Source organism: Trachypithecus francoisi, unplaced genomic scaffold (assembly GCF_009764315.1).
Source record: "Trachypithecus francoisi isolate TF-2019V2 unplaced genomic scaffold, Tfra_2.0 Lachesis_group0, whole genome shotgun sequence".
In the NCBI taxonomy this organism is placed as follows: domain Eukaryota; kingdom Metazoa; phylum Chordata; class Mammalia; order Primates; family Cercopithecidae; genus Trachypithecus; species Trachypithecus francoisi.
In genome coordinates, this window is record NW_022681453.1 from 63159490 (window position 1) to 63187327 (window position 27838).

A 27838-nucleotide genomic window follows, 5' to 3' on the forward strand; every position below is an offset into this window, starting at 1 on the left:
TGTGTTGCCCAGGCTGGTCTCAAACTCCTGAGCTCAAGCTGTTTGCCCACTTTGGCCTCCCAAAGTGCTGGGATTACAGGCGTGAGTCACTATGCTGGCCAGCATTTAGTTTTTTTGCTTAAATATTTTAATGTTTAGGTTTTGATGAGATTGTATTAAATTTGTAGACTCTTCAGCTAGTATTGACATCCTTCTTTTTCTTTCTTTCTTTTTTTTTTTTTGAGATGGAGTTTCGCTCCATCGCCCAGGCTGGAGTACAGTCGTGCGATCTCAGCTCACTGCAACCTCCACCTCCCGGATTCAAACAATTCTCCTGCCTCAGCCTCCCAAGTAGCTGGGATTACAGGCACCTGCCACCATGCCTGGCTAATTTTTGTATTTTTAATAGAGTTGGGGTTTCACCATGTTGGCCAGGCTGGTCTTGAACTCCTGACCTCAAGTGATCCACCTGCCTCAACCTCCCAAAGTGCTGGGATTACAGGCATGAGCCACTGTGCCCAGCCTAGTATTGACACCTTAACAATATTAAGTCTTCCAGTCCATGGACATGGCATGTCTTTTCATTTGTTTGTGTCTTCTTGAATTTCTTCAGAAATACTTTGTGGTTTTTAATATACTAGTCTTTTGCCTTCTTGGTTAAGTTAATTCATAAGTATTTTATTCCTTTTGATGCTATTATAAATGGTATTGTTTCTTCTTTTTTGAATTATTCATTGTTATTGTATAGAAACACAACTGATTTTTGTTTGTTGATTTTGTATCCTTCATCTTTACTGAATTCATTTATTATAAAAATTTGTGTGTGTGTGTGTGTGTGTGATCTTTTAGAGTTTTCAACATACAAGATTACATTATCTGCAAACAGAGGTAATATTACTTCTTCTTTTCCAGTTTGTATACCTTTTACTTTTTTTTATTTCTTGCATAATTTCTTTGGCCAGAACTTTTAGTAGTGTGTTAAATAGAAGTAGTGAAAGCAGGCATCCTTGTCCTGTTCCTGATCTTGGAGCAAAAGTTTGTCTGCCACCATTAAGAGTGATGTTTACTGTGGGATTTTCACATATAATCTTTATTATGTTGAGATAGTTTCCTTTTATTTCTAGTTTTTTGGATGTGTTTTTTTAATCATAGAAAGATGTTGAATTTCGTCAGATGCTTTGTTCATCATGTGGTTTTTTTCCCCCATTGATTCTGTTAACATGGATTGATTGATTTTTCTATGTGGAACTATCTTGTATTCCAGGAACAAACCCACTTGGTCATGGTGCATAATCCTTTTAATATACTGTTGTATTCAATTTATTAGTATTCTTTGAAGATTTTTGCATCAATATTCAGCAGATATTGGTCTGTAGATTTTTCTTCTAGTGTCTTTGTCTGGCTTTGGTATTAGGGTAACACTGTTCTCATAGGATGAATTTGAAAGTATTTCTCCCTCTTCAATTTTCTGGGACAGTTTATGGAGGATTGGTGTTAATTTTTCTTTAAATGTTTGGTAGAAGTCGCTAGTGAAGCCTTCTGGTCCTGGGTTTTCTTTGTTGGGAGGTCTTAATTACTGATTTAGTTTTCTTAGTTTTCAGTATATTCCGATTTTCTATTTCCCCATGATTCAGTCCTGGTAAATTGTGTTTCTCTAGGAATATATCATTTCAGTTAGGCTGCCTAGTGTGTTTGGATACAATTTCCTCACTTGTATTCCTTTTTATTTCTGTAGAATCAGTAGTTATGTCCCATTTTCATTTTTAATTATAGTTTTTTGAGACTTCTTTTTTTCTTAGTCAATTTAGCTAAAGGCTTTGAGTTTTTTTTTTTTTTTTTTTTGAGGAACTAATCAATTCTTAGTTTCATTGATTTTTCTCTATTATCTTTCTATTCTCTAGTTTATTTATCCCTGCTGTAATCTTTATTATTTCCTTCTTTCTGTGAACTTTGGGTTTAGTTTGCTCTTTTCTTAGTTTCCTAAGGTATAAGTTCAGTTGGTTTATTTGAGGTCTTTTTTTTTAATGGAATTGTTTACAGCTATAAATTTCCCTTTAAAACTGCTTTCACTGCGTCCTATAAATTATGATGTGTTGTATTTTCATTTTCATTTGTCTTGAGATATTTTCTAATTTACTTTGGAATTTTTTTTTTTTTTTTTTTTTTTTTGATCCACTGGTTGTTCACGTGTGTGTTGCTTGATTTCTACATTTTTGGAGATTCTTCAATCTGGAGATTGGAAAATATACTCTGTATGATTTTAATCTTCTCAAATATATTAAGACTGGTTTCATGGCCTAACATATGATCTGTCTTGGAGAATGTTTCATGTTCACATTTCATTGAGAAAAATCAAGTATTTGCAAAACAGCTGTCTCCCCAATCTTTGCAGACGGGCTCTGTGCAGGGAAAAATCTTCACCAATTAGTCTGGCATGAAGGCTAACATGCCTGCTTCCTGACATGCCCCACCCGCTCTTGGGCACTCCCTTACCTTTTGGCACTGTCAAATACTCCAGGTACACACGTTGTATTTTCCTTGCCCTGGCCCTAGAATGAGCCATTTTCCTAAGGAAGCTGGCTCTTTTATTGAAGAACTGAATTGAGCAAACAAGATCTGGGCAGTGGGTGTACTTGTTGCTCCTGGGATGCCACCACTTCTAGTTCCTCTCAGTGCACTGAATTAGAAAACGTATACATGTATGTATGCTAACCTGTGTATGTACACATATCCACAGGTAAGATCCCTTAATACATTATTAGAGTGTGGGACTTTAAAGAGAAGAAGGATCTTTGCATAGCCTCAAAGCATCTCCTTTAAATATGTGTAGATTGCTCTGGTTGTTTTAACATATGTCCTCAAATCTTGGATATACTGTCTTAGAGGAGCTAAAGCTTAATTCCTTCCCCTTGAGTGTGGGCAAGACCTAACGACTCATTTCTAACTGAGAGTATAGGAAGCAAAAAAAATAGTGTTTGCAGTGGAGAAACCTGGCAGATGCCACCTCAGCAGTGACCTGGGTCAGCAGCATTGGTGATGAGTCTTGCTATCACCTGTGACAGGGTGCACAGTGAATTCTCCTCACCTCACTGGTCTTCTACCTCAGTTTAATCATGAGCAAGCCTCAGACAAACCCAAATTGAGGGACATCCCACAAAATAGTTGACTTGTATTCTTCTACAATGAGACTCAGGAGCTGTGGCTAAATGCAGTGCGCGATCCTGATTTAATTCCTGCATTGCATAAGAAAAGGACATTAGTGAGAAAACTGGGAACATATGAATACGTTCTATAGTTTAGTTACTAGTGTTGTACCAGTGTTCAATTTTTAGTTTAGTGACTATGTTAATCCATTTGTGTTGCTCTAAAGAAATACCTGAGACTTGATAATTTATAAAGAAAAGAGGTTTATTTGGCTTATAGTGCTGCAGGCTGTACAGGAAGCATGGTACCAGCATCTGCTTCTGGTGAGGGCTTCAGGAAACTTCCAATTATGGTGGAAGCTGAAGGGGAGCCAATGTGTCACATGATGAGAGATGGAGCAAGAGAGAGGGAAGGAGGAGGTGCTAGACTCTTAATCAGCTCTCATGTGAACTCAGAGCAAGAACTCACTCATTACCATGAGGAGGGCACCCAGCTATTCATGAAGGATCCACCCCCATGACCCAAACACCTCCCACCAGGCCCCACCTCGAACACTGGGGATCACATTTCAACATGAGAATTGAAAGGGATAAATATCCAAACCAGATCATTCTTCCCCTGGCCCCCCCAAATATCTCATTCTCACATTACAAAATGCAATCATCCCTTTCCAGTAGTCCCCAAAAGTCTTAACTCATTCCAGCATCAACTCAATCAAAAGTCCAATGTCTCATCTGAAACCCAACACACATTTCTTCCACTTTTGAGTGATTTACTCCCATCCCAAGATGCAATGGTGGTACAGGCTTTAGGTAAACATTCTCATTCCAAAAGGCAGAAATCAGCTGAAAGAAACAAACAACAGGCCCCATGCAAGTCTGAAGCCCAGCAGACAGGCATTACATTTTAAAGCTTCATAATGATCTCCCTTGACTCCATGTCCTGCGTTCAGGGCACACTGGTGCAAACAGGAGGCTCCCAAGGCCTCTGGACTTTTCTACCCCTGTGACTGCTCTCATGGTGGGAGTTGAGTGCCTGCGGCTTTTCCGGGCACACAGTACAAGCTGGCTAGTGGCTCTACTATTCTAGGGTATGGAGGGTGGTGGTCTCCTTTCCAAGCTCCACTAGGCATTAGCCCAGTGGGGGCTTTAGGTGGCCTCTAACCCCACATTTCCACTTGGCACTGCCCTACTAGGGTTTCTCTGTGGGGGTTCTGCCCCAGTGGCAGGCTTCTATCTGGGCATCCGGGCTTTCACATACATCCTTTAAAATCTAGGTAAAAGCAGCCAAACCTCTTTCACTCTTGCATTCCATGCGCTGACAGACTTTACACCACTTGGAAGCCACCAAGGTATAAGGCTTCCATCCTCCACTCATGGTGGAGGCAAAGGAGAGCAGGCATCACATGGCAAGAAAGGGAGGAGAGAGGAAGGAGGTGCCAGACTCTTAAACAATTAGCTGTCATGTGAACTGAGTGAGAACTCACTCATTACCACAAGAAGGGCACCAAGCTATTCATGAGGGATCTGCCCCCATGACCCAGACACCTCCCACCGGATCCTACCTCCAACACTGGGGATCACACTTCCACATGAGATGTGGAGGGAACACACATCCAAACCATATGCGTGACTATCTCAGGTTATGTAAGTATTATCAGGAGAGGTTGGGTGCAGGGTATGTAGGAGCTTTCTCTGTTGACTTTGAAACTTTTCCGAAGTCTAAAATTATTCCCAAATAAAATGTTAAAAGATTGTCTTACCCCAATCTGGAAAGGAGGATAGCAAAACAGATGTTCCATCTTCCTTTTTAATCCAGTAAGTGTATTTTGTTATTAGAAAAAAAATACAGAAAGTAGTGAGGATAGCAAAACAGATGTTCCATCTTTCGTCTTAATCTAGTAAGTGTATTTTTTTATTAGAAAAAAATACAGAAAGTAATGACAAATTACGTGAGTGGGCTAAATGTCCTTCCGAAGGGATGAGTCATTGGATAGGTCAGGATCCTGGTAGGAGAGAGAGGACATACAAGTGGGCAGTGAGCAGAGTTTCTGGAAGGGTTCATTCAGGAAACCAAGAAGAGGCAGCAAAGCACCCCAGGACTCACACCCATAGGGAGTGAGTATCACTCCAGTTCTCAAGGGGCAGAGGGAGGAAAGGCCGTTTCCAGATCCTGGCGGGTGGGGTTGGAGCCGTGCATGTAGCTGTAGGTGAAGGCTAACCCACTGGAGCTGTGGGTTTGGGTGGAAGATCACAGCCCCTGCTCCATAGGAAGGGTGCAGCGGTCACACACCCCAATCTCACTCACTGTTGGGCCTCCAGTGTTCTTCCAGTGGCTCCCCATTGGCCCGAACCAACCACAAGTGAAAGGGCAAAGGGGGGTGTGTTGAGCTTGTTGATGCCATCCTCACAGGGCAGCCTCGCAGGCCCAGAGCTGGTGGAGGGGAGAGCAGGCCCGAGGCATGCATGAATACCCGGCGCTGGCACCCCAAGTTGGTGAAAGCAGGCTGTTTTACGTAGACAGTAAGGAAAGGCTTAGAAAATCTAGAACGGAGACAGGATCCTGTGGGATTTTTTGTAGAATCCTGGAATTGTCAGATTCAAAGAAGTTTTTAAAAAATCAATGAAATCTAAATGCACATTGAGGAAGGGCCTCTGTGAAACCCTTCTGTTGAGAAAAATCTGGGTTGCTCTCCGTAGATGCTCCTGCCTCCCACTGGTTTTCTCTTTGAACTCTTCATCCCTATTCAGACTGGCCCCAGGCCTGCAGCTATTTCCCCTGATATCTCTAGGACCTCCATGCCTCCAAGTTTTTGGACAGCCCAGCTCTGGTGAGTGCCACCTTCAGTCCACTTCAGGCACCCTGGCCCTGAAATACTCTAGACACTCTGAAATCTTAATCCCTTTACACCCTACATCTTGCCATACTTCTTCCCCTCCCATGTCTCTCCCACCTCTGTGGATGTCTGAGCTCCTCATCCTCCTGGCCTCACTGTTTTACCTCTTGGTCTCACTTGCTGCTTTGTGCAGCCTTCGCTCAGTGATGTGCTCCTGGACACCAGGGATGGACTCAGGCTCACATGCATAGCAAGGGCCAGGCTGCCGTGTGGGCTGTACAGGCTATAGATGTTTTATAGATGATAAATATTTTGAGAAAGTATCTTTTCTGACTCATACTCAGAAATCATATGGGCCAGCACAACTCCCTTATCTGATAAGATCAGCACCCAGGTTGGAGCTGGATGATTAATAGAAAACATGAGTTGAAGCAGCAGACAGGCACACTTAGGTCCCAGTGAACACACGGTGCAGCTGCAGAGCAGAAGAGGGGGTGAGTCATTGGCTATGCGTGCTCATCATGCCCTGGGCTCTGCTGCGTCTCTGCCCTGCCTCCTTCCCTTACTGTTCAAACAGGGACACCTGCAGTGGGTGTCACATCTACTCAACAAGAGTGGACTAAGGCCTACCCACAGTCAGGTGCCGCGTCCCAGACGTCAGTCATGCTGAAGACAAAAAGGCTCCCCTTCTCTGTGAAAAGAAAATGAATTATCAAGTGTGTTAGCAGTAGATGCATTATTATATTTTTCTCCTTGGAGTTCAGGAACTTAATGAACTGAGTTTAAGGAATCTAGGAAAATATATTTGCTTTGAAAACTTTTCTTATTTATGTCTTGAATTTTGTTGGTAATTGTTATGCTGTTAGGAGCCAAAAACCATTTTTAAAGGAGAAAGTCATATTTATGATCTCTCTTTTTTATCCTAAGAGAAGAGAGACTTTTATGTGTTCCTTAAATGGGATGATTTTGCTGAGGTGACATTGAGGGGATTGGTGGTCATTTGAGATAAGGCTAGCTTCGGGGTAGAGGAGGGTGTTGTAGGTGGCAGGGGGACCTGGCCACAGACTGGGCTTCACAGTAGGAGGCCTTGACTGAGGTCTGCACATGAGTTTGAGAGATAGAAATGGCCTTGAAATTGCTAACATGCATGCCTGTGTGTGTGCATGCATGTGTGCCTCTATGCATTGTGCGTGGCTATGTGTGCCTGTGTGTACCGCTGTGTGTGTGCAGTCATGTACTTGCATGGTCATGGAGGACTGGTCCATGACCCCCATCCAGTTCTCAAAGGGGTCTGTGCCCTAACGTTTCTCCCCAGTCCCCATATTAGAAGGCCAGTTCGCTGTTTGGAAAACTGAGCAGAGTAATTTTTCTGACACTGATGAAATGGTATTCGTTGATTTCTCCCCAGAGAGACTGCCTTTTCCAGCAAGGGTTGACCTGGCTTTGGGCCTACCAGTCCTACCTTTGTCCTTTTCTCTTCATTCTAGGCCAACACTGGACAAATTGATGACCCCCAGGAGCAGCACAGAGTCATCAGCAGCAACCTGGCCCTCATCCAGGTGAGTCTCCACCTTGTCTGACCTCCCTTCTGAATCTGCAGCCAGGCTTGCCCAGGTGGGAAGGGTGAAGCCTAGTGAGCTCTTGACTCTGCACTCTGGCCTGAACTTTGAGAACAGGTAGCTCCCTGTCCCTCCCATATCCAACAGACCGCATCCACGCAGCTTCTGGAGGCTCAGCCCACCTGAAGCAGACCCAGGGTCCCTCCAGCTTCCCCACTCCCTCCTTTCCAAGACCCACTTCTTGAAAGACTCACCTGTACTTGCTCCTTCTCTGTCTCATGGCCTACACAGTACTAACGGGCTTCTCTTTCCTCCAATTGTGCTTCTCAGGCCACAGGTGTTACCCTAACTGAGGCAGCCTATGATTGCCTCTTACATGTGATCTTACTTTTTCTGGGCATCTGTGGATCCTTCCTGCCTGGAAATCCTCCCTTGGCTCTGCTCCTGCCTCTCTGCCTGGTCCTTCTCAGCCTGCAAGAGACATCTTAACCCCTTAGCTGCTTCATGCTCCTCTCACTCACACATCCTTCTCCCAGGTCCCAGTTCTGCTAAGCTTTTTTCCTGGGACCTTGCCACAGAGTGTCACTAAGTTAGGAGGCCCAAGGCAGGGGAAGATGAGGAAGAGATTGGCTGAGAGGCAAGAGGAGAGGCTGGGCCTGGACATAGACTGGAGGTAGCTTTATCCTAGAACCTTCTGGGCATCTCTGGTTGGGGGTGGTCTGTGGCAACACTGAGAATATGGACCCTGAGATCAGACAGCCCATCGTCTATCCACTGGATAGCCTTGATCAGGGCTGACTCCCCCTATCCATCACATTAGGATGATACCTACTTTATCCCTCACCTGGGTTCCAGAACCAGTACATCTAACTCTGTGGGGCATCTCCATCTGCCTGTCCCCAAGGCACCCCCAAAACAGCCAAGTCTGGCCTCATTATCTTCTCTGCCCATACTCACCTCTGCTAAAGTCCCCAACTCAGTCTAGTCTGATGGTTGAAAGCTCACTTTGGGAATCAGCCCATTGAGGGTCCTCAGGCAAGTCATTTCACCTTACCTGTGCAGGGGTGTTGTGAAGTTGTCGCCATGTCGGAGTGTGGCATCTGGCTGGCACCTGGACATGACCCTGTCCTGTCAGGGTGTGCCTTGTGGATGGTCCTTCCCAGTAACCACACCAGAAACCAAGTCGCCCCAGCTGCTTCTCAGCATGCAGTCCCTTTGAGACTTCTGCCTCTGAGTTGTGCATGAGTCACCCTCCTCCCCCTCCTCCTCCTCTTCCTCCTCCTCCTCCTCCCCACCTCCACCCGATGATGGCAGACCTGCGCACTGCTCTAGCTACTCCCAGGCCAGGAATCCTCCAGCTCCTCCTGGCCACCCTGATGGCCTTTCTAAAACCCAAAGTCAGTTATGCCTCCTCTCCTTCACTGGCTCCCCTCGTCCAACTGTGGGCCTGGCCACGCTGTCTCACCAGCTTACCAGCTTCCTGCCCAGCCCCCACCCCTTTGCACCTCCCTGCCATGTACCTTCAGCATCTCTCCTGGGAAGGGCCTTTCTCCTCTAGTTCAGCTGCCCCTAAAGTTCGTTAAAGGCTCCACTCAGGTGTAAGTTCCTACCTGACACCAGGTGTATCTCTCTCTGCCTTTTATGTCTTTGGTGCCTTATGCGTGCTGCTGCAGCTGCCCTGGTTGTAGTTGTGTGTTTAAATGTCTGCTGTCTGCAGCTGAGCCGAGTCTCACAGGCTAGCACCATGTCCTGTGGCCGAGGAACTGCAGGGTTGAATGAGATGCTGGGGATGCCTCTAACACAAGGTCTAGCAAGGGGCAGGTAATAAATGCCTCGACTACAAGTCACACTGGTTGTACTTTGCTGTTTTCCATAAAATCTTTGTCCATATGGATGCACATTTCCACATAATTGATTCTCAGCATATGTTTATGAAGCCCGGCTCAGGGCCAGGCACTGGCTTGGCATGTAGTCCCAATCCTAGCATTAATGTAATTTTGTTTCCTCCATTTTGAAAAAGCTAAATTAACTGTGAATCATCAGCAGTGCAATAAGTTTTATTCATTGGACTTTTTAAGAACTTCAACATATTCTGTCATATAAATGTGGGGAGGCAACAGTGACCAAAGGGGAGCCACTAAGAGCTAGTCCCCTGGGAGTCCACCCAGCACCAGCCCTGCCCACTTCCCTGAACCCTGCCACTGAGCAGGGCCTTGAGGTCTTCCTAGCCTTTGACTTACTTGAAAGATTATACTGCAGTGTAAGTATCTTTGTGCATGAAATTCTTAAGATAACCTCCCACAAGTTCAAAGGGTGTGAACAGTTCAAAGCTCTGGATTTCCCTCCAAAATGACTAAAAACTATTTTATTTCTTAGTATTACATAATTAGCCCTACCATTAATATTTGAGCAATTTCATTAGCATTGAAAATATTCTTCTAAACTACTTTTTGAATTCACCATATATATGTGTGTGCCCACAGATAATATATATGGTTTTCTGTATTGTTTAAGCATAAAAAGTTTTATACACATAATTCTGTGACTTGTACTTTTCTCTTAATAATGACTTACTGAATAAAAATTACCTTGAGCATGGCAGATATCACTCAGTAAATATCAGCTGTGAATGCTTTGTACACATACGCAAATGTTTCTTTGGAGAAAATGCTGATTCATAAGGTATATAGATAAATTATAGCCAAAGTTTCCCCCAAAATTCCTGTACCAATATTGACCCCCTTCAATGTATAAGAGAACCATTTTCTCACATACTTGTCAATATGTATTTTATATTATCAACCTTTTAAATTTTAATCTTACCTAATCTGATAAATAAAGTATATCTTGTGCATCCATCCATCCATCAACCCAGCCACTCACTCACCCACCGACCTACCTGTCTACTCATCCATTTGTCCATCTGTTCATTGGTCCATCCACCTACCCATTCACCCACCTACCTATTCACCCACACATCTGTCCATTCATCCATCTTTCCACTGAGCCTGTATAAGTACCTGCAGAGTGCCAGGCTCTGTGCTCAGAACGGGAGATCCCAGTAGAAAATAAGACAGCACTTACCTTTTAAAAGAGGAAGAAGAGCATCAGCTGCTAATGAATAAGATACCTTCAAATGGAGATTTTATTTAGAATTTTCCTAACTACTAGAGAAGTTGATCTTTATGCACGTCTGTTATCCGTTTGTATTTTCTTTTCTGTGAGTTGCCTATCCATAACCCTTGTACATTTTTCTAGTTAGTATCTAGAATAATGAAGTCCAGTGTATAATCGGACTTGTGTGTATATGTATAATATATAATTATATATATATATCATATATATCCTATAAGTTATAAAGTTTTATATAACCTAATATATATTGTTTAAGCATAAAAAGGTTTATACTATACATATATTGAGATTTTATTTAGAATTTTCCTAAAATATAACATATATAATATACAATATATTATAATTATATATTCTGTATAATATATATTACAGAATTACATTTATATATAATATATATATTATATATGTAATATATAATACAGTTTTTCTTACTCTGTTTAATATTTACCCATTCCATCCTGATTTGCAATGCCACCTTTATGATACTATATATTCATGATTACATTCTTATATATTAAATATTCATATATTCATGGTTCCATTCTTGGACTGTTCTGTCCTGCTGATCTGTTTGTTTCTGTCAGTACCACACTGCTTTCATTCCTTCAGCTTTAAAATACACATTGATCATGAATATGCCACAACTCCCTCTTCGACCTTTCTCAAAGCTGGCTTGGCTATTTTTGCACAGTTACTCATTTTTGTGAAATTTAAAATGAGTTGTGAGGTACCGTGAAAGATCTTGTTGGGACTTTGACTGGAATTACATAGATTAACTTGGGGAGCATTTTTTAGCTTTAAAAAACTAGCTATTTGTATTAGTTCATTTTGCATCACTATAAAGAAATATCTGAGACTGGGTAATTTATAAAGAAAAGAAGTTTAATTGGCTTATAGTTCCACAGGCTGTACAGGAAGCATGACACTTGGATCTGCTTGGCTTCTGAGGAGTCCTCAGGAAACTTAAAATTATGGTGGGAGACAGAAGGGAAGCCAGCTCTTCATGTGGCCAGAGAATGAGCAAGAGAGTGGTGGTGGGGGAGTGCCACATACTTTTAAAGGACCAAATCTCAGCAGAACTCACTCATTGTAGATGACAGCACCAAGGGGTCACCATGAGAAACCACCCCCATGATCCAATCACCTCCCATCTGGCTCCACCTCCAGCATTGGGGATTATAATTTGACATGAGATTTGGTGGGGAAACAAATACAAACTATATAATTTCACCCGTGGCCCCCTAAAGATCATATCTTTCTCACACTGCAAAATACAATCATGGTTTCCTAACAGTCACCCAAATCTTAATTCATTCCAGCATTAACTCAAAAGTCCAAAGTCTCATCTGAGACAAGGCAAGTGTCTTCTAACTATGAGCCTGTAATATCAAAGACAAATTAATTACTTTCAAGATACAATGGGGGATACAGGTATTGGGTAAATACTCCCATTTCAAAGGGGAGAAATCAGCCAAAGGAAGGGGTTACAGGCCTCATGTGGGTTTGAAACTTAGTGGGGCAGTCATTAAATTTTAAAACTCCCAAATAAGCTCCTTTGACTCCATGTCTCACATCTAGGGCACATTGGTGCAACGGGTGGGCTCCCAAGGCCTTGGGCAGCTCTGCCTCTGGGGCTTTGCAGGGTTCAGCCCTGTCTGCTACTCTCATGGGCTGCTGTTCAGTGCCTGCAGCTTTTCCAGGCTGATGGTGGCAAGATGCTGGTGGAGCTACCATTCTGAAGTCTGGACAATGGTGACCCTCTTCTCCCAGCTTCACTAGGCAGTGCCCCAGTGAGAACTGTGTGGGGTGCTCCAACCCCACATTTCCCCCCAACACTGCCCTAGTAGAGGTTCTCCATGAGGGCTCTGCCCCTGCAGCAGGCTTCTGCCTGGATATCCAGGCTTTTCCATACATCCTCTGAAATCTAGGCGGAGGCTCCAAAGCCTCAACTTTGCACTCTGTGCAACCACAGGCATAACACCATGTGGATGCCACCAATGCTTATGGGTTGCATCCACTGAAACAGCAGCCTGAACTGTATCTGGGCCCCTTTGAGCCATGACTGGAGCTTGAGCGGCTGGGATGTGGGACAGAGTGTCCTGAGGCTGCACAGGGCCGCAGGGGCCCTGGGTCTGGCCCATGAAACCATTATGTCCTCCTAGGCCTCTGGGCCTGTGAGGGGAGGGGCTGCCAATAAGGTCTCTGAGATGTCTTCCAGGCCTTTTCCCATTGTCTTGGCTATTAGCACTTGGCTCCTTTTTATTTATGTAAATTGCTGCAATCTGCTTGAATTTCTTCCCTGAAAGTGGGTTTGCCTTTTCTACCACATGGCCAGGCTGCAAATTTTTCAAACTTTTACCCTTTGCTTCCCCTTTTAATATAAATTCCAGTTTTACATCATTATATCATTTCTTTGCTCATGGATATGAGCATAGGTTATTAGAAACAGCCAGTTCACATCTTGAATGTTTTGCTGCTTCAAAATTTCTTCCACCAGATACCATAAGTCATCATTCTCAAGTTCAAAGTTATGCAGATCCCTAGGGCAGGGGTATAATGCAGCCAAGTTCTTTGCTAAAGTATAATAAAAGGAACCTTTGCTTCAGTTTCCAAAAAGATCCTCATCTCCATCTGAGACCTCGTCAGCCTGGCCTTCACTGTCCATATCATTACCAGAATTTTGGTCACAAATAATTAACAAGTCTCGAGGAAGTTCCAAACATTCCCTTATCTTCCTATCTTCTTCTGAGCCCTCCAAACTCTTCCACCCTCTGCTCATTACCTAGCTCCAAGGTTGCTTCCACATTTTCAGGTGTCTTTATAACAGTGCCCCACTCCTCAGTACCACGTTTCTGTGTTAGTCTGTTCTCACAGTGCTATAAAGAAATATCTGAGACTGGGTAATTTATAAACAAAAGAGGTTTAATTGGCTTACAGTTCCACAGGCTGTACAGCATGGAAGCATGATGCTGACTTCTGCTTAGCTTGTGGAAAAGCCCCAGGAAACTTCCAAGGATGGGGAGAATGCAAAGGGGAGCAGCACTTCGCATGGTCAAAGAAGGAGCAAGAGAGAGGAGCGAGGTGCCACGCACTTTTAAACAACTGGAACTCATAAGAACTCACTATCACTGATGACTTCACCAAGAGGCGGGGGACAGGAGGGGCAGTGATGTTAAACCATGAGAAACTGCCGCTATGATCCAATTACCTCCTGCTAGGCTCCGTCTCCAACATTAGGGATTACAATTCAACATGTGGCTTGGTGGGGATACAGAGCCAAACCATATCACTCTTCTCCTCTCTGTACATGGTGGAGCTCTTTGTTTCTGTGTCCTTCTTTAATAACATTTCCAGGTAAGCATTTTGGATTAGAGGTGCCAGTGTTGATGTCCAGATCAGGGCAGCTCCTGGCACAGGCTGTAGTGTGTGCTCGGCAGGACGGAGACAGGAACAGCGTCTGGAAGGGGAGGGTGTAAGCAGGATGCCAAGGGAGAGACCAAAAGTGTGTGAAGTCCTCCCATGTGGCTGCTCTGTGCTGTGGGGTGCACCACATGGCAAGTGAGGTGTGTTGTCTGCGCTGCTGGGAGTTGCAGAGCACCTCTGCTCAGACCAGTGAGAGTGGAGTTGCCAGCAAGAGACCAGGTGGCCCCTGACCAAAGCCTGAGCAGAAGGTGGAAAAATAGATTCTGCTGTTGAAGGCGGCACCCAGCAAGGGAGCAGAGGTGGCCAGCATGATTTCAGGGGAGTTGGGTTCAAGGCAGGTGTGAGGTGTGGTTGTAATTTTTCCTGGGGTGAGGGCCTGTGAGATTTTAGGGTAAGGGAAAGGAGACATTAGCGTGTGGCACCTGGCCCCTTGCAGTGAGTGAGGTGTGAAGGGCAGGGAGTGTGGCTGTAGCCCCAGGGGCCCCTGCTCATGCTTCTGATTTCTGTCCAACAGGTGCAGGCCACTGTCGTGGGGCTCTTGGCTGCTGTGGCTGCACTGCTGTTGGGCGCGGTGTCTCGAGGGGAAGTGGATGTTGCCAAGGTGGAGTTGCTGTGTGCCAGCAGTGTCCTCACTGCCTTCCTTGCAGCCTTTGCCCTGGGTGAGCCATGCCCCAGCTGTGAGCTCCCACCTGCCCCCTGCTCCTCTGAGGTCCCGCCTCAGGGCTCATTGTGTTTTCAGTTTCTGGGGTGTGAGTCCCACTGCTAATGGGACTGATGGTGGGCTCAGGGGTCTCACTGGCAGGGTGGGACGAGCCAGCTGAGTCTTCATGGCCTGCCTTGTGCCAGGCAGGGGTGTGTGCCGCTCCTGCCACCACTCGCCTCTGCTCTCTGCTGTGTAAAGACCTGTCCCTGCTCTGCAGATCTCTTCAGCTGTTGATACTCCCATGCCAAGGCCTGACATCTGCACACAGTAGGCTTGTTCATCTGTGCAGTCCGACTGTTGGTTTTTAAACACTTATTGAGCATGACCTTACACACAGGCCTGTGATGGGCTCTGGAGGCTGCAGGTGTCCTGAGGGCAAGGCACAGATTTGAGCTTCCATTTCATGTCTTCAGAGAGGCCTTTCTGACCTGTCTGAGGAGACTGTGGCTGCTGTGACAGAGCCCCCAGTCGGCACCTTGGTGGCAGCAGACATTTACTCCTCACAGAGGTGCAGGCTGGAGCCCAACGTTGGGCATCCACGGGGCTGGCCTCGGGGCTGCTCCCTTTGAGCCTGCAGCTGGCCCTTCTCGCTGTCCTCACACAGTGGAGAGAGGTGGGAGCTCTTTGGGGCCTCTTTCATAAGGGCCCTCATCTCATTCATGGGGCCCCCATCCTCATGACCTCACCTCCCAAAGGCCCCACCTCCTAACACCATCACCTTGTGGGTGAGGATTTCAACATGTGGGTTGGGGGATAGCAGTGTTGAGTGCACAGCACCACCCTCCCACATGTACCCACCTCCTGTCTCCCCTTCCCGTGTGCCCCGGCTCTGCTTGTGTAGCTCAGATTGTCTTGTTGTATCATCTTTCTGCCTCATCTCCCTGCTAAAATGTCAACTCCTCAAGAGTGGGGACCCAGTAGTTTCTACCTGCTGCTGTCTGCTGCTCCTTTCTCATGCCAGACATAGCTGGTGCTTAACATGTATCTGCAGCACATGTGAGACAGAAACGCGGGCAGACATACCCCCTTCCTTGGGGCTCACACATGTGCAGGGAAAGCAGTCGCCTCACATTGGCCACGCTGCATCATTGTCCATTGGTGATTAATTGTTGCTGGGTGTCTGCTGTGTGCCTAGCACCGTGTAGTGCTGGGGATATACTGTCAACAAAATGTGTTTTGATTTTATATTCCAGCTCGGGGCAGACAATAAGCTTGTGAATATATAGGACACTAAAGTGAGTGCCACATGTCACTTTTGTCCTGAGGCCTCCTCTGACGAACACTAAAGTGACCTTCGTTCCAGCCGTGCTTTACGTTAGTGTCCTGTTTTACTCACCTCACCTCAAATGATGTGTTCATACACTTGTGTACTGTCTCTTCCCGCACCCGACAGGCATTTCCACTGATGGGAACAGAGCCTTTTGGTTATTGTCATCACTTAAACCAGGGCCAGGCTTATAACCAGCTTGCAGATGTTAGCTGAATGAATGGACTCTCCTCCAGCTCTCTCTTGGGTCATGTATCTGTGTGAATCTTGCAGACCACATGTCTTGCTTTGGTGCAATGAAAGAAAGAAAAGTTGATAACTTCATAATTGAACCTGTGTTTATACATCCATTCCCCCACCTACTTGCTCAGTCAGTACCCTCTGGGCTCAGCTCGCTGTAGGTTACCCATGTGGACTATTTGAGGTTTCTCATTCCTGCCTACCAGGTAGCTGATCAGCCCCATTCCTGTGCCAGTGCATGGAGCCAGCGTGGAGGGTGTAGGCCAGAAGAGGACTGTGCCGAAGCCCGGCTGCAGGTTTACAGACCACATGTCCCTACTCAGGATGTTGGCTGAGGCTGGCTCCTAGTCACAGCCTGCACAGGCATGGACAGATGGTGGATGCCATGACCCAGCCTGGTCCACGGATAGGGCAGGATGAATGTGCTAGACTTTCCAGAGAAGAGGAGTCCAGGAGACCCTCAGCATAAAGTCTCCTGAAAACAACACAGTCTAACAGTCCAGAAGGCCAGCCCTGTCTTTGCAGGGGCTTATAGAGAATACCATTCCCAGCTCCCTATTTTACAGAAGGGGAAACTGGGGCCCCGGAGATGGAATGAAGCTTAGCAACATAAGCAAAATCTGTATTGTCCATGACTATTCAGAAGCATTGCGGTTACCTCACCAGGCAATGTTGAAGAGGCTGTCACACAAGCCTCAGGATAGTGGTTTTCAATAGGCGTCTCCGAACCACTGGTGTTCCTTTAAATGGTCCCTGCAAGATTGTCCCCAGCTTGCTGACTCAGCATGCAAACTCGGATTCACTTATATCTGGCATTCAGAAGGAGACACAGGGCTGTGACTTGTTCACAAGATCAGGCCAGGCACAAACCGGCTTGTAGTGGCAGCTTGAGGATGGCATCAGGTGTTGATTGTAATTGTTTTTAGAGTTACAAGATCCTGGGTAAAGTGTTAAAATGCCAGTAGCCACAACACAGAGTATCTTCTTAGAGAGCCAAGTGAGAGTCTGTTGAGTCAAGTCCTAGGCTGTGGATGGGGACTAGGAGATCATGTGTGATAGTCCCCTTCAGAGCACAGTCTGAACAGGAAGGAGGACTTCGGAGGCATGGTGGCCACGGAAATGTGAGCCTCACCTCTTCAGTACTGCCCCCCAAAATCCGCCACCACCGCATGTGCCTCCCAGTGCACCACGGACAGCACCGCCAAGCTCCCAGCACAGGACTGTTCCTGGGAGACACAGGGCCCTCCGAGTGTGCCTCTGACAGCTGGCTGAGTGCACCTAGAAACGCAGTGCAGTCTCAGATGTACCCCACCTTCCCTGCCCCCCTCCCCTGCGCCCTGCCTGTGTCAATGTCCGTCAGTGCTCCCAGCTCCCTCCCACCCTCCCCGTCTTCCCTCACGGGCCTAGTCCCTAATGAACCTCTTACCCAGCTGATTCCATCTTGGTGTCTGCTTCTCAGAGGATGCCAGTAAACACAGGAGGCCATGAGCTCACCCCCGGGGGACCTGTTGCTCCAAGCATCTTTGGAGCAGCCTCCATGCAGCATGGGGCTGCGGGCTGCCTGTCTCTGTGGTTCCTGGTGATTTGGGAGCTCGGGAGCCACAGGTCACTCCTTAGCATCATGCGCACAGGTCACAAAGTGGAGTCCAACTCTCCCTGCCTTCTCAGGCCTCCAGTGTAGTGGGAAGCTCTGAAAGTCAAGGCAGCCTGGCTTCACGTCAAGGCCTTGGTGGAGGGAGGCAAGTTAATGGGCAGCCTCCCTGCCATCTGCCAGTCCCGACTCAGTGCCCCCGTCCTGTGCTGCTGTGCCTGCTCAGAGCCATCTGGCTCCCTGGGATTTGAGTTTGCTCTTTCTCCTCTTTCTCTGTAGGGGTGCTGATGATCTGTATAGTGATTGGTGCTCGAAAGCTTGGGGTCAACCCAGACAACATTGCCACGCCCATTGCAGCCAGCCTGGGAGACCTCATCACACTGTCCATTCTGGCTTTGGTTAGCAGCTTCTTCTACAGACACAAAGGTAAGGAGTGTCTTCTTCTGTAGACACAAAGGCTCCATGGAGGAGGGGCCCTGGAACAGGTCGTCACTGAGGCTGAAGGGTACTTTTGCATCCAGCCCATGTGCTGTTGCTTGAATGTGTCCCCCACATTTCATGTGCTGGAAACTTAACCCCTAACTTGGCAGTAGTGAAAGGTGGGGCCTTCAAAAGGTGATTGGATGAATGGATTGATGGATTAATGAGTTGTCATGGGAGTGGGACTGGTGGCTTTATAAAAAGAGGAGGTGAGACCTGAGCTGCACGCTTGGTTGCCTCACCATGTGATGCCCTGCACCACCTCCGGACTGCAGAGCCCCCTCCAGCAGGAAGACCCTCACCAGATGCAGCCCCTCGACCTTGGGTTCTTCAGCCTCCACAACCACAAGAAATTTCCTTATGAATTATCCAATTTCTGGTATTCCCTATAAGCAAGTAGACTAAAGCAAAAAATTAATACTGAGAAGTAGGGTGTTACTGATGTCAACCTTAAATAACAATATCCAGAGAATATTGTTACCAGCGGTGAGTCCAGCTATCTGGAGAAACTCCAGAATGGCAACTTTGCAGCAATTTCAGTTCTTTGTCTTCTGGAGGGAAAGATTTCAAACACAGGCAAGGTTTAAAGCAGGAGAGAGAATTTATTTTAAGCAAAGCAAGAGTTTATTAGAGAGAGTACGCTTGAAAGAGAGTTGTGGGCGACTTGAAAAATCAAGTGTGTTGTTTGCTTCAGTCACACCCCCCACATCCATACCGGGGCAATTGTTTAAAGGCATTTTGTTCCTAACTGCCTCCCCCATTATCTTCATGTACCTGGAATTTGTGTTACAATGAACAATAATATAGCCAATCCATAGCTTATGTTATTTTAATGTAAATTGTTGATAAACAACTTAGGAACAGCCTCTTCCTTTATCCTTAAAATCCCACTTGTAGCTGCTACTAATTGAAGTATATATCCAGGGCACTTGAATCTATGCTCCCACTGAGCTGTTCTTAAGTTTTGGGCTCAGGTAAACTCTAAAGTTAGTCACAGAATGGGTGGTTAGACATGAGCAAGGCAGGAGAGAGGGCCCCCAAGAGTGTTGGGCAGTTGTCAAGCTATGGTAAGGGAATTATAAATCTGTCCCCCTGAAATAATGAGCAGGACAAGGGAGGAACCCCAAAGCTGTCTGGTACTCATTGAGTAACAGACAGGCAGGCATAAAACCATCCCTCTAAGATAATAAGTGGCCAGGACTGGTGCCTGGAATTACAGGAGTCTTAAACAGACAGAAGACACCTGGAGTTAGCAAGCCATAATCCCCGATAGGGTTTCAAGCATGTGCAGTGAAAGGGCAAGATGGTGAAATTTAACTGGTATATGACCTTCCTCTGGAGCGCTGGACCTGTGAGAGCTGCCCCTACTGAGCATGTGCACCACTTCAGTAAACACACTGCACATGCAGCTCTCCCAAGTGCTGGCAGGGCCACTGCACATGCCATAGATAAAGGCCCGCCCAGGGGAAGAACAAAAGGAAGACACAGAAAGCCCAGGAAAAGATAGGGGGTATAAAAACTCTAAACAAAGAAGCAAACAACACACTTGATTTTGACAATTGGTTGAGTTTATCTAAAGACCTGAGATCAACAGAAAGAAATGTCTGTGTTAAGAAAAAGGATTGTGGAGACAGAGTTCTTATTTGCAGAGGAAGCCTTCAGGTAGCTTCAGAGAGAAGAGATTATAAAATGCTTCTTATCAGACTTAAAGTCTGTGTTGATGTAAATGCCAGAGAGGGATAATGAGGCATGTCTGACCCCCACTCCCCGTCATGGCCTGAACCAGTCTTTCAGGTTACATTTTAAGAGTGCCCTGGCTGAGGAGGAAGTTCATTCAGATAGTTGGGATGGAGCTTAGAATTTTATTTTTGGTTTACCTGGTGAACTCCTAGAGAAAAAGGAAACGGCAGAAAAATTTGAAAATTTTTAGCCTGGCCATGTGGTAGAGAATGAAAGTTTCCAGCAGAGGAATCCAAGGGTGTGACTGAGCCACCAGTTTCTAAGGAGATTTGCATGGCTGAAAGGGGGCCCGGAGCTGATAGTCAAGACAAGGGGGAAACGGCCCAAAAGCATTTCAGAGATTTTTCTTGGCTCCCCCTCCCATCACAAGCCCAGAAACCTAGAAGGACGGAATAGTTTCAGGCGACAGGCCCAGATCATGAGCTTGCTGCCCAGGGCCACCTAGGGACTCTGTTCCCTATATCCCAGTGCAGTGCTCCTTAGCCATCCCAGCCATGGTTCACATGGCTCGGGTGCAGCTCATGCTGCCGCTCCAGAAGGTACAAGTCATAAACCTAGGTCCATGTGGTGCTAATTGTCCAGACTTGCAGAGGGCAAGGGCCTTGGAAGCTTAGTAGCCACTACCAAGTTTTGGAAGTATTTTGTCCGAAGCCTGGGGGCCCAGACAAAGACTTGTTTCAGGGCTGGAGCCACTGCAGAGCTCCCCTACTAGAGCAGTGCCAAGCAGAAATGTGGGATTAGAGCTGCTCCAGAGAGTTCCACCAGGACAATACCTGGTGGAGCCATGGAAGCAGGATTCCCACCAAGACCCCAGGACTGCAGAGCTGTTAGTATGTGACTTCAGCCTGGGAGAGCTGGGTGGACTGAGCACAGCACAGCTATGGTTGGAGGTAGGGGGCTGTCAGAGGCCTGGGAGCCTCAACCCCCACACCAGCGTGTAGAAGATGCCTGGCATGGAGTCAGAGGAGAAAGCTCTGGAGTCGTAAGCCCCAATGTCTGCTCTCTCAGGTTTTGGCCTATTGGTCTTTTTGTCCATTTCTTCCTTTTGGATGGGAATGTCTGCCTTATACCCATACCACCATTGTATCTTAGAAGCAGATAGCTTGTTTTGATTTCATAGGCTCACATGTGAGACCCTGCACTTTGGGCTTTTGAGTTAATGCTGGCATAATTTAAGACTTTGGTGCTATGAGGATGGAATGAATGTATTTTGCATGTGAGAATGCCATGAATTTGGGGGATCAGGGGTGGAATGCTGTGGTTTGAATGAGTTCCCTCAATTTCACGTGTTGATCCCCACTGTGGCGGTATTGAAAAGTGGGGCCTTTAAGAGGTGATTGGGTCATAAGGGCTCTGCCCTCATGAATGAATTAATCCAGTCATGGATTAATAGATTAATGGATTAATGGATTAATGAGTTGCCATGGGAGTAGGACTGGTAGCTTTGAAAAAGAGGAATAGTACATAAGCTACATGGTCAGTTCCCTTGCCACGTGGTGCCTTGCGCTACTTCCGGACTCTGCCGAGTCAGCGCCAGCAAGAAGGCCCTCACCAGAGGCAGCCTCTCGACCTTGGACTTCTCAGCCGGTATAACTGCAAGAGCAAATTCCTTTTCTTTTTTTTTTTTTTTTTGAGACGGAGTCTCGCTCTGCCGCCCAGGCTGGAGTGCAGTGGCCAGATCTCAGCTCACTGCAAGCTCCGCCTCCCGGGTTCACACCATTCTCCTGCCTCAGCCTCCCGAGTAGCTGGGACTACAGGCGCCCGCCACATCGCCCGGCTAGTTTTTTGTATTTTTAGTAGAGACGGGGTTTCACTGTGTTAGCCAGGATGGTCTCGATCTCCTGACCTCGTGATCCGCCCGTCTCGGCCTCCCAAAGTGCTGGGATTATAGGCTTGAGCCACCGCGCCCGGCCGCAAATTCCTTTTCTTTAGCGATTACCCAGTTTCGAGTGTTCTGTTATAAGCAACAAAACTGATTAAGACACTGTGACCTTCAAATCAGCCATTATTCCCACAGGAAGGACCCTGCTGTATTACAGTCAAAAATTGTTTTACAGATGGAAAGAAAGCCTGAGGTCATTCCACAAGTTCAAGGAGTGCTCAGGAAAGTGCTTCAAGCTCTCCAAACCATGTTAGGAAGGATGAGCAACTGAAGCCTGCATTTATATGGGTTGTTAACTTCTACCTTTAGGGCAGAGGTGTACTAGGAAGTTGAGTGGGGCCTGAGGCTGGTCGGCCACACTGATGTGTCCTCACAGGATTGGAGGGCAGTGGGCACGCAGTGACAGTTGTTGAGGAAGTGCCCAAAGGGAAGAACCTCAGCAAAGCTACAATTTATCACTCCCATGGGAATGTGGGCCCAGGGATTTGGGAAAGCATCCCATCTTTACCTGTTGGCAACTGAAGGAGACAAATAAACAGCCGTGATTTAGCGGGTATTGGCACTGGGACCCTTTCTGTCCCAGCTTTGGGACCGTCTCCTTGCCATCCTGGTGTTGCCTGCCAGCAGTCATGTTTAATCACCAGGAAGATTCGCCAAGTTTAGTTAACTGGTAATGGAGATCTGTAAGAAATAAGATGACCTAATTTTAAGCTAAACTGAACTTAAAACAAGAAAGTTTGTATGGGTTATTTGAGTTGGATTTGCAAAATAAGTGAGAGTTCAGGCATCACATGAACCTTTTCCTCTGCCCCATGCTGTACTGTATGGTCATTTCCACACGACTTATGATTTAGACACAGAATCACTGTTAGAGCATCCCTCTCTCCAGTGAGACTGTGACCTTCTCTCTGCTACATTCAGGAGTCACTGGGACTGGCCTGTATTAGATAAATCTTGACCCACTGAGATGTAAGCAGCTGACTGTGGCACCTGCTGGGTGTAGTTGGGAATTGGCATTGCACACTGGGGAGGTGTGCTGGGAGAGCATGAGGCAGGCCCTGGGGGTGCTTGTGAGTAGCTAACTGAAAACTCAGACTGGATTCAAAAGCATCCTATAAGGTGATGCTTCTGCAGGCCGCTGTTTCCCAGAGGGCAGGAGACCTGGTTAGAGCTGGCTGGGCCTGACTTATATCTCCTGCAGAAGCCATGCCCTCCTACCATTAAGTACCTTGTCTGTAGCCAGTCTGGGGCACCTGAGGCAGAGGAATGGGCCATGACCCTTTAGTGCAGAGAAGGAAGGAGAGGATATTCCTGATAACACCACCAGAGAGGGAGTGCATGAGACACAGACCCATGCCCGGGCACCTCTGAATGTTGGGCCCCCTTAGCAGGTGAGCCTGCCCTCCAGAGGGTGGGGCTGAGTGTGAGAGGACCACTCTAGAGAACGCCGGTGTCTTGTTCTGTCAATTGTGGAAGGGGACCCTCACACGGAGCACAACACAGAAAGGGAGGAATGCATGAGGAGCCCGAGTGTGTCAGGCTCATCCTGGGCCCCTGCAGCAGTGACTGCTCCAGCACCTGGCCAGTCTTCACTGACCTCTTGCCAGTGGAAAATATGAGACGGAGACACGAGTAGCTACCTGGCTGGTGACCTGTGTAGTTGCCTGGGACTGGCCTCAGCCAGGACCACAGGTGGCATCCCATAGCCAGCCCTGGCGTTCCATAGACCCAGGCCATACGTAGCCCTACAGGGCTGCTTGCTGTCTAGGCAGCCACCCTTTTTTGCATGTCTGCTTCTTCCTGCTACCTGTCGAGAAGGTGAGATGAGATTGTGCACACGAAGTACTGAGCATAGTGCTGGCTCATGGTGCGTTCCATACATTGTACTTCTATTTATTTATGACAGTAGCATCAGGGTGGGAGGAGGCAGAACAGGGTACTTTATGTGGGAAAAATAGCAAGTTTGCCAGAGAAGTGGAGTTGAATGTGGCAGGAATGGAGGACAGAGAGGAACTTTTCCAGTTACTTCTTGGGATGGTGAAAGTTCTTTGAAAAGTATGGCAAGGCAGTTCCCCCTCAACTAATGAGGACAGGAGCGTCCTCACCCACCTCTTGTGAAACCCAGGCCTAGCCTGTGCGTGCTGGCCTTAGCCATACAAGCCGCGTGTGTCCCTGTTCTCCTTTCAGATAATCGGTATCTGACACCACTCGTCTGCCTCAGCTTTGCGGCTCTGACCCCAGTGTGGGTCCTCATTGCCAAGCAGAGCCCACCCATCGTGAAGATCCTGAAGTTTGGCTGGTTCCCAATCATCCTGGCCATGGTCATCAGCAGGTGAGCAGGAGCCAGGGCCATGGCCTCCTCTTCCTTCTCTCAGCCATGAAGGCCCCTAGAGCCAGTGTGACACTCACTGCCTTGGGGGTCCGGGATGGAGTGAAATGTAGCTGTGGGCTCTTTCAGTAACTCCCATTGCTGATTGAATCATACCTTTTTACTTTCTTCTCTCCCTTTCACTGAGAACCCTGGGCCTTGCCGGTTCTAAGAGAGGCTGCCCTGTTTACATTTGCCAGAGCACCAGGGACCCAGGAAGAGCCAAAGCCAGGGCCACCCCATGAGTGCATTGGAGCCCCAGGGGAGACAGTGGCTTTCAGGCCATGGCCGCCAGAGCTTTGCTGGCCCAGACCCCTGCTTAGGTGGCAGGTCCCCCACCTCTGCATCAAGGCCACATCTGCTGACTTATTCATCCTCCTGGTCACTGGCCACGCATGGCTACTGGTGGGAGCTGTGGGGTTAGCTCCCCTCCAGAGCCTTAGAACCTTTAGCTGAGCCCAGGTCCACCACCCTCCAGCTCCCTCTCAAGGCCCATTTCCTGGGAGTCGACCTTGATGGGGGCCACCGCAGTCCATTCTGATGGGTTTTTCCAACTTTGAGTCTTGGGGAGAAGAGGTGATGGAGTAGGCATCCTTGCTTCCAGGAGGCTCCTGGGCTCCTTTTACAGATTGACCTAGCTTCTCCAGGGGTCTAAGAAGTTCCAAGGGGTGGGAAAGCTTTTGCTAAATTACAGTGGCCAGTGGGAGCAATTTCTGGCTGCAACATTTTCTGAGAACACGGGGCGGGCATGAGGTGATCCTCCTGCAGTTTCTGTTTTCTGCTGAAGAGTATCTCAGCCGTGGTTCCAGAGTCTTGGGACAGCCCAGCCAGCTGTGTGCCCTTGAAAAGGCATTTGTTTGTTTTGCAATAAGTGGGTGTTCTTGGATGGCCTTCTGCAATGGTTGAGATTCAAAGTGGAGATGGAAAAGCATGAGCAGGGTGCAGAGGATGCTGGGGAGACCAGCTTGGCTGCAGCAGATATTTTGTGTAGGGGAGAGGAGAGTGTCTGCCAAGGGTGGGAAGCCAGGCTGAGAGGGTGATTTGTGTGGAGGGTTGCAGGACCATTTTAAGTGTAAACTCTGATAACTTGACTGCTGTCTGCTATTTCCCCAGTTTTGGAGGACTCATCTTGAGCAAAACCATTTCTAAACAGCAGTACAAAGGCATGGCGGTATTTACCCCCGTCATATGTGGTAGGTATTTGAGGGATTCCCATGTGGTCCCTGGGCTGGGTTGGCCCCCAGGATTGGGTCGGACCTGAACAGCAGACCTCAGAGGGACAGCACCAGCCCCGCACAGGCAGTTGGGCAGCTGAGCCGTGGACAGACTGCTGCCTTACAGGGATGCCGGAACAGGTCTTCTCAGATGGAAGAAGCCTGGGAAGGAAGCCCCACACACTGCTCGCAGCAGCTCAGACCCGGCTTCTCATAGGCAGCCCCCAAACATGAGCTCTCCTGACAGAACCAAATTCCAGGCTTTGCCGGCACTGAGTCAAACTCCGGCCTCGATGGCACCTGCTGATTGAGCATGGCTTTCAGAACCAGGGCGCTGGCTCTTGTGACTTTTCTTTTTTTTTTTTTTCCTTTGGATTCATTGCTGACATCAGAACTCAGATATTTACACTTAAAAATCTAGATTTCTTCTTTAAAAGTTAAGACTGTAACAAATACCAGGCCTACACTCTGGGCACTGCAGCAGTCCCTGAGACAGATCCAGGACTGTGCTTCCCAGCTGCCTTGATCCCCCCTTCCCTGTTGTCTGACACCTGGCTCTCTGCACATACTCACCTCCTAGGCCTACATCCTGTGGGGTTTGTGTGGATGACCCCTCTTTTAACCAAAGCTTAGTTTGGTGTCTAGTGTCTGATAAGTTTCTGTAAATGGAAGTGATCAGTTAGGAGAAGAACAAAACATAATTTGTCCAATTTAGCCCCCAGGTCCTGGCCTGCGGGGACTGAAGAAACAGCCTTCAGAGGCTCTTACGCAGCCCCTGCGTGTCCAGTGTCCCTCCTCCCTTGCTCCCTTAGGGGACCATGTCTTTGTTCCTTGCATGTCAGTGAGCCACTCAGCATGTCCTCACCCCAACAGTGCCAAAGTGCCTTCACATTGTGAGTAAGGACAGCAACAGAAGGCTTATTACGTTGGAGTGATTTTTTGGAATGAGTCACCAACTGGGATGCCTTTAGTGGCCACTCAAACAATCTGCATGAATTATGCAGGCCCGGCAGCTAGACAGTGAGGAATAGCGGGGGCAAGCTGCAGAATGCATTTCTCATATGAACAGCGTGGTGCCTGTCCAGCTCCAGCCAGTAGTTGCCTCGGGAGAGTGTAGATCCAGACTTGCCAGAGTTGACTTGGGAAGAGAAGCTGGGAATCTGTATTAAGGGCCTAGTAAACAGTACCAATTAATTTGAGATTTTTTTTCTTTTTAAAATTATATATGGGCCAAGCAGAATAGATCGCAGCAGTCCTGTACCTGAAGACAATTGTTTGCATCCTCTAGAGCAGCCTACATGGTTGGCCTCTGCCCCAGAGGTCACCCACTGGTGCACACCTGGCCCGGCTAGGGAGAGTGCTCCATGGCACTGAGGAAGTAGGATGGAGGAATCCCCACCTTCCGTCAGCCCATCCCCACATCTGCCCCCACAGAAGGAGTGCTCAGCGTGGCCTTTGTCACCTGGGCGATCTGGCCCTGGCTGAGCCTGAAACCTTTTTCATACCCCGTGGGATCCCGGAACCTCAGCAGGAAGCCCTGGTGTTCCCAGAGACCGCATGTGCTCATGGTTTTCTGGGCATCATGACTCTGCCTCTAGGGTTCTGTGTTCTATGCCCTGTCAATCTACACATGACCTCGCTCATCCTGTTCCCCCGAAAGCCACTTGCTCTGGGCATACACCCAAAGCATCTGTGAATGTGGGAGTCTGCACTAACAACAACTGAGCTCCCACAGAGGGGCTCACGTAGCACCACAAATTGAAATCATGCAACAGACGTCTTTTCTTCAAAGCTGTCAGGCCACACAGCCATGAGAGGTGTCCCAGGCATGTCTCCTGCCACATGCTTGCTTTGCCACCTGTGATCATCTCTCTCCTCGCCTCACCTTCCCTCTTACTTTTTTTTTTTTTTTTTGAGACGGAGTCTCATTCTGTCATCCAGGCTGGAGTGCAGTGGTGCAATCTTGGTTCAATGCAACCTCTGACTCCCAGGTTCAAGCGATTCTCCTGCCTCAGCCTCCTGAGTAGCTAGGATTACAGGTGTGCACCACCACACCCAGCTAATTTTTTTTTGTATTTTTTAGTAGAGACAGAGTTTCACCATGTTGGTCAGGCTGTTCTTGAACTCCAGACCTCAAATGATATGCCCACCTCAGCCTCCAAAAGTGCTAGGATTATAGGTGTGAGCCACCGCGACTGGCCCCCTCTCACTCTTATCTGCTGTTTTCATTCCTCTCCTCTCCTCTCCTTCCCACCTTGAGTGAAAAAAAAAAAAAGT

The 27838-nt window shown here is 47.5% G+C and overlaps 1 protein-coding gene across 4 annotated transcripts in view; it reads left to right on the plus strand.

The window, feature by feature from the left end:
- SLC41A3 (solute carrier family 41 member 3) overlaps window positions 1-27838 on the plus strand; it is a 77345-nt gene that overhangs the window by 39480 nt on the left and 10027 nt on the right. For all 4 annotated transcript variants that reach the window (XM_033210944.1, XM_033210942.1, XM_033210945.1 and 1 more), the window contains 5 exons: window positions 7447-7518; window positions 14591-14735; window positions 18157-18303; window positions 24167-24311; window positions 25461-25540. In XM_033210944.1, the coding sequence (XP_033066835.1) occupies window positions 7447-7518; window positions 14591-14735; window positions 18157-18303; window positions 24167-24311; window positions 25461-25540 (589 nt within the window). The remainder of the gene's footprint in view (window positions 1-7446; window positions 7519-14590; window positions 14736-18156; window positions 18304-24166; window positions 24312-25460; window positions 25541-27838) is intronic.